The following is a 6757-nucleotide window of genomic DNA, read 5'->3' on the forward strand; positions in this document are numbered from 1 at the left end:
TCTCCAGTTATTAGATACTTTGTGTTTCTGTATATTGCTGTATCACTGGCGTCTGTATCTGGTGTGTGTAACTCCCGGCGTCTGTATCTCGTGTGTGTAACTCCTGGCGTCTGTATCTCGTGTGTGTAACGCCCGGCGTCCTCCTCCCACCATCGCAGTCGCTGGATATCGTGGGACAATCGCAGAGAGAAGATTCTCATCGCGTTTTCTTGGCAAATCATCAGAAGTTTTCTGAACAGGAATATTTCTGCAGCAGCTGCCGCCCCCGGGCCGGTGCACAGGCGATGCTGTAGGGAGCAGCGTAGGGCTGCGATGTCTCTTCTGTGGCCCTGTCCCTACAGCACCCCCCCCCCCCCCCAGAAATCCCAATTCTGTAGAAGAGATTTGCGCTGATGTGTAACTTGCTTTTATTTTTTTCTTGCAAACTTTAAGCAGTTTTTTTGGGGCTTAAAACATTGAAAACCAATCAATAGAATAGGACCTTGACATTAGATTTTTGGGGGTCCAACCCCCTGTACCCCCACAGGTCAGATATTCTCAGCAGCTTTTACACAGAGAGGGGCTCAGGGAGCCAACAGCGCCATTCCATGTGTAGTGGTCAGACCCGGTCACTGCAGGAGCCGGGGTGCAGTGACTGGATGCGGCCACTACACAGAGGACGGCGCTGTCTACTTCCTGTCAGCTGCAGTACAGATATTTGGGGGCGCGGGGTTTTAGATTTAGGTGTCATCTTTCGGGCAGCTCATCAATATTATTACCATCAAAATCAAACATGATGAATCGGGGGGTGGGGGGGCAGCTTATCCGGCCGTTACACTGTGCAGGAGCATTTCCCCCTCCCACCGTGTGAGATTACAGCAGACGGAGGAAGGGGGTACGTGCTCGTGTGCAGTGTAACAGCCGGATAAGCGCCAAACTGTCGCAGGGGGAGATTTATCACAAGTGTCTGAGGTCAAACTGCTCTAGTCTCCCATGGGAACCAATCAGAGCTCAGCTCTCACTTTATAAACAGCTGAGGGAGGATGGGAGCTGAGCTCTGATTGGTTGAGCAGTTTGACACTTGTGATAAATCTCCCCCTACAGAAGCTACGATTGTCAGGATTGGTTGCGTAAAGTCGTGTAGTGAGTTTTCTGTGTGTTCCCGGCAGACATTGGTGGAGAGTCACTCATTCCCGATGAAGCTTTCCTCTTCTCTGATGCGAGGTGTGCGGCCTGCGAGCCGGCGGACTCCCGGGGGACCCTCTTGTAGGTGGTGGGTAACGTGACGGGGATGGATGTGGTTGTCTGGACGGAGCGGCTGGTGACGCTCTTGGCCTCTTCGATGGATTTCTTCAGCCTCAGATGGACCTTCTCCAGGTCTTCTCTCTCCCTGTGACTTTCCTGCAGCTGCTGGGAAAGCTGGGTGTTCTGCTGGGAGAGATGGGTCACTTTGCTCTGCATCTGGTGGAGTTGGCTCTGCAGCTCGGCGTTCTGCTCCTGGGTCCTCACCATCACCGGGAGCATTTGTCTGAGCTGCACGGAGAGCAGGTGGTTGTCCTCCTTCAGGTGGGAGCAGTGGTCCTCCTGCACCTGGAGCTCCCTGATGATATCCTTGGTCACCTTCCCTTTAAATCTGGGATTTCCTTCCAGGCCCAGGTCTATTCTCAGCTTCTTCACCGTGCGGTGGAGATTCTTGTTCTCGCTGGTCGCTTCCTTCAGTTTGGCTTTCAGTTCCTGGATCTGAGTGCGTGAAGACACCTCGAGACGCTTCAGCTTGTCCCTGGACGACTCCTCTCTCCGGAGCGCATCGTCTCTCTCCTTTTGACACTTCTGCACAATTCGGCTGACTTCATAGGACGACATGTAGGTCCTAACCGCAGGGTACCGGGGCAGATCGGAGAGGCTCAACTCAGAGGGAGATCTGAGGAAAAAACACAACACAGAAAAATCTCTTCATACGTCAAGTTTTAAGGAATTTTTCCATTAAAGGGAAACTGTCAGTAAAACCCTCACTAACTAAACATAACGGTCAAAGCTGCTATTATCCAGCAGCACAACTATCCCTATATTGTTCCTCCCCAGACCTGAAAGATTCCACAGTATATCCATCTATACATATTCATTTCCCTCTCGCTCATTGACATGCGCCTGCTTTCTCTTCAGCTAAGCCAATACAGCTCTCCTACATCATTCACACACTGGCTGTGTGACTCGCTGAAGAGAATTCCTGAGGGGGTTGAGAGAGACGCTGGCTGTATGTGATTGGCTAAAAAGAAATCAGCTCACCCCTCCCTCCGGAATTCTCTTCGGTGAGTGGAGCTGGAGGCAGAGGTGAGTAGGAAGGACATGAATATTCCGGGAACAGCTCAAAGATAATACGATGATCAGAATCACATGGAGTCATTTACATGGAAGGCGAGTCAACTATACAAGCAGGACTTTTCAAGCATGGAGAGGAACAATATAGGGATAGTTGTGCTGCTGTATAAAAGCAGTGATATGATATGTTTAGTTAGTGGGGTCACTTTCAGCGACAGGTTTGCTTTAAGGACATGTTTCACTTTCCACAGAATAAGAAATAATTTGTGTGATCGCCGGACCACCCGCCACAGGGCACAGTGGGTCCCCCTTGGCTGCTCTCTATTGCAGTCTTCCAGGATTGAAGTAACCTGCAAACCGCCCCCCCCCCCCTTCTCCCCCTCCCCCTGGAAGTTCTCATTTAGAAGATCCATACATAGAGACATCAGGGGTCATTTACTAAGGGCCTGAATCACGTTTTTCCGGCAGGTTACCCAAATTTTTCCATTTAAAATGCGACGATTTTCCCTGAATTGCCCCGGGACTTTGGCGCACGCGATCGGATTGTGGCGCATCGGCATTGGCGTGCACGCGACGGGAATGGGGGGATGTGGTCAAACGAAAACCCAACGGATCCGGAAAAACCGCCGCATTTAAAAAATAAAAGGTGTCACTTGACACGCACTTACCTGCACCTGGCCCGGGTTCGTGAACTCCAGTGCATTCAGCGCAGCAGCGACACCTGGTGGACGTCGGAGGAACTACCTTAGTGAATCCCAGCTGGATCCGAATCCACCGCAGAGAACGCGCCGCTGGATCACGAATGGACCGGGTAAGTAAATCTGCCCCATCGTGTCTGCAGGGTTCTGCTTTATATCCCCGGTCACACAAGAACTAGACAGGACCTGCCCTTGGGACAGGCTCGGGTATTCGGCTCATCACCTCCATCATCCAGAGCGGTACAGTGCAGCCGAGAGCTCTGGATACTGTGCAGCGTCTCCCAGACACGGACACTGCACGGCGTCTGCCGTACCTGGTGCCAATCACTGGCGTCCAATAAAAAGCAGGTGATAATCATTGAGTAAAACACCTTCTCTGCTCCCTGTTTCTGCTCTTTCTCCTGTAGTGAGCAGTGTATCTGAACACCTCCAGGGGTCTGTCCTCCCCAGACAAATAAAGAGGATAACGATTAACTCTTTCCATACCTAGAGAATATTTACTGGGATTCAGCTCTCTGCAGAGATAACACTATCCAGTCTGTAAGGAGATAAGTCATTAGACACTTTATCAGCTTCTCGTTATCCCTCAGCTGTTAGCGGACACAGGGCAGGAACCTGATTTACACAAACTGCTTCACTAAGAGTTCGGTTAAAACTGCATCGCAATTAGTTTTAGTTTTTTTTTTTATAAATCTTTTATCACCTAATCTGCAAATATGTGAAAGAGGCTCCTGGGGTGTGGAGAAGCCGGAGCTGAGGCTACACCGTGCTGCTACTCCACGCCCCAGGAGTCTCTCCGGATCCTCCTACTACTCCTGGTCGCTGCGTGCACTTGTCCGCGCTCTCCATAGATTGTCCTACCCAGGTCCTTTTTTATCCCAGCATCCTCAGGTAGAGGGAAATCTCATCCGCTTCCCTACAAAGTAAAGCAAATTCTCATTTAATTTTCACGAGATGAGTCAAGTTTAGAGGCTGAAGGGGAAGAGTCACTTCGAAAGCCTCATCTTCTGTTCTATAGTAACATAGAAACATATGTCTCATAGTAAAGATAAGAATTTCATCTTTCAGACTTGTGATTCTGTGAGCTACAGAACTGGACTTACAGACAGGTAAAGAAATAGAAAGGAACTGGATCTTTATCTGCAGCTTCCATTTCCAGCTACATCTTTAGCTGCCGGTGTCTCCGCTTCTGTAGCTCAGAAAGCCATAAGCCTTGATCATGATCCTTATCTTTAACATGACACCGGCAGCATGTATCTAGGTGCTACAGAACAGAAGATAGGAGCCTCCGCAGTGACACAACCCTGTAACCACTAAACCTGACTCATCTCATGGGAAAATGGGAAGAGAAGAGTCATATTTGTCTGATTTTGGAGGTGAATTTGTTTAAAAGTAAGTGGAAGTCTAATATTTGTTATAAATATCAGGCGTCACTTACCTGGCGGCCACAGAACTCATATCATCGGAGCCTCAGGACTCGTGTCTGTATGTCAGGGACCCGGGAGCTGAATAATTACACCTGGAGGATCTGGTAGCGAAACCTCATCCCGGCTCCGAGCTTCGCTTACAGCCCTGTGTAGAGTTACTGTCATTAACTAAGAGGAATCCTCCTGTTACTGATCACCGCTGCCTGGTTACATCTCCGCTCCCTGGTTACATCTCCGCTCCCGGGTTACATCTCCGCTCCCCGGTTACATCTCCGCTCCCGGGTTACATCTCCGCTCCTTGGTTACATCTCCGCTCCCGGGTTACATCTCCGCTCCCTGGTTACATCTCCGCTCCCGGGTTACATCTCCGCTCCCCGGTTACATCTCCGCTCCCCGGTTACATCTCCGCTCCCGGGTTACATCTCCGCTCCCTGGTTACATCTCCGCTCCCTGGTTACATCTCCGCTCCCTGGTTACATCTCCGCTCCCTGGTTACATCTCCGCTCCCTGGTTACATCTCCGCTCCCGGGTTACATCTCCGCTCCCGGGTTACATCTCCGCTCCCGGGTTACATCTCCGCTCCCGGGTTACATCTCCGCTCCCTGGTTACATCTCCGCTCCCGGGTTACATCTCCGCTCCCTGGTTACATCTCCGCTCCCTGGTTACATCTCCGCTCCCGGGTTACATCTCCGCTCCCGGGTTACATCTCCGCTCCCTGGTTACATCTCCGCTCCCGGGTTACATCTCCGCTCCCGGGTTACATCGCCGCTCCCTGGTTACATCTCCGCTCCCTGGTTACATCTCCGCTCCCGGGTTACATCTCCGCTCCCTGGTTACATCTCCGCTCCCGGGTTACATCTCCGCTCCCGGGTTACATCTCCGCTCCCGGGTTACATCTCCGCTCCCTGGTTACATCTCCGCTCCCGGGTTACATCTCCGCTCCCGGGTTACATCTCCGCTCCCTGGTTACATCTCCGCTCCCGGGTTACATCTCCGCTCCCGGGTTACATCTCCGCTCCCTGGTTACATCTCTGCTCCCGGGTTACATCTCCGCTCCCTGGTTACATCTCCGCTCCCTGGTTACATCTCCGCTGCCTGGTTACATCTCCGCTCCCGGGTTACATCTCCGCTCCCTGGTTACATCTCCGCTCCCGGGTTACATCTCCGCTCCCTGGTTACATCTCCGCTCCCTGGTTACATCGCCGCTGCCTGGTTACATCTCCGCTCCCTGGTTACATCTCCGCTCCCTGGTTACATCTCCGCTCCCTGGTTACATCTCCGCTCCCTGGTTACATCGCCGCTGCCTGGTTACATCTCCGCTCCCTGGTTACATCTCCGCTCCCTGGTTACATCTCCGCTCCCTGGTTACATCTCCGCTCCCGGGTTACATCTCCGCGTTGCCGGACTCCGGGTTTCTCTCTGTTATACAGACGTAGGTGATTACATATACAATTGCGAGTCTGAGCCAAAGTCTAAGTCCTGAGTCCATGACTCATGGACAGTGCTGGCGCAGGGTCACCCTAGGGCTGCGTTCACACCTGGTGTCCCAGCGGTTTTGTGTTACGATGCGGTTTCCAGCTTCACTGCTGGAAGTGCAATCGGGGTTAAGTTTGGCACACGGCCGACGCGACATGAAAACGCATGCGCCAGGTCTGAACTTAGCCCAACGCCGCCTCCTACTGTCTATAACATTGTATGGAGAGAACTGCTGGATCAGCAGACACTTCATGATCCCTCTGTGCTGTGAGATGCTGTGTGCTGACAATGTGCTTAGATTATCAGGGTGCAGGGTTCATCTACACTTTAATTTACCTTCTGAACATTCACTTTTATCTGACACATAGAGAGATGAGACCGATCAGAGTTGATGAGATCCATGAGATGGATATAACACACAATCACACTCTCCAGCCCTGCTACATCTTTTGTTGCTCCCTCCCCTGGATATGGAACTTATCTGTCTGTAGCTTGTAGTTCTCCTCACAATGGGATGTGATGTGTTTTCCGTCAGGAAGTCATTGAGTGTGAGCTCGGCCTGCAATGCAGGGGGCGGGGCTAGAGTGCAGGGGGCGGGACTAGAGAAGAAGTTACAGGGTCGTGTCTAGGTGCAACTGAACTTGTGTACAGCAGGACTGATAGAGACAGGTAGGAATGATATCTGTGAGATGCTGCATTTCTGGCAGTTAATTAAAGACTGTCTCCCCTTCAGCTGTGTGAGATTACAGCAAGCAGAGAGAGGGGGAAGTGCTCCTGCACAGTGTAACAGCCTGTGAAGCTGCAACATGAAAGGACTCTGGTAATACCTCATTAGCAGTCCCGATGCCTGGATCTAT

General features: G+C 51.6%; 1 protein-coding gene across 2 annotated transcripts; it reads right to left on the reverse strand.

The window, feature by feature from the left end:
- Positions 1–1060: 1060 nt before the first annotated feature.
- LOC140104447 (uncharacterized) lies at positions 1061–4506 on the reverse strand. 2 transcript variants are annotated; one of them, XM_072127998.1, is made up of 2 exons: positions 4435–4506; positions 1061–1900 (listed from the first exon to the last, which is right to left on the reverse strand). In XM_072127998.1, exons 1-2 carry the CDS (start codon positions 4452–4454, stop codon positions 1096–1098), a joined length of 825 nt encoding a protein of 274 aa, XP_071984099.1. In that variant the 5' UTR covers positions 4455–4506; the 3' UTR covers positions 1061–1095. The 2 variants fall into 2 exon arrangements, with proteins under 2 accessions (XP_071984099.1, XP_071984100.1); XM_072127999.1 differs by lacking the exon at positions 4435–4506 and adding an exon at positions 3483–4089.
- Positions 4507–6757: the final 2251 nt, after the last annotated feature.

Source organism: Engystomops pustulosus, chromosome 10 (assembly GCF_040894005.1).
Source record: "Engystomops pustulosus chromosome 10, aEngPut4.maternal, whole genome shotgun sequence".
Classification (NCBI taxonomy): domain Eukaryota; kingdom Metazoa; phylum Chordata; class Amphibia; order Anura; family Leptodactylidae; genus Engystomops; species Engystomops pustulosus.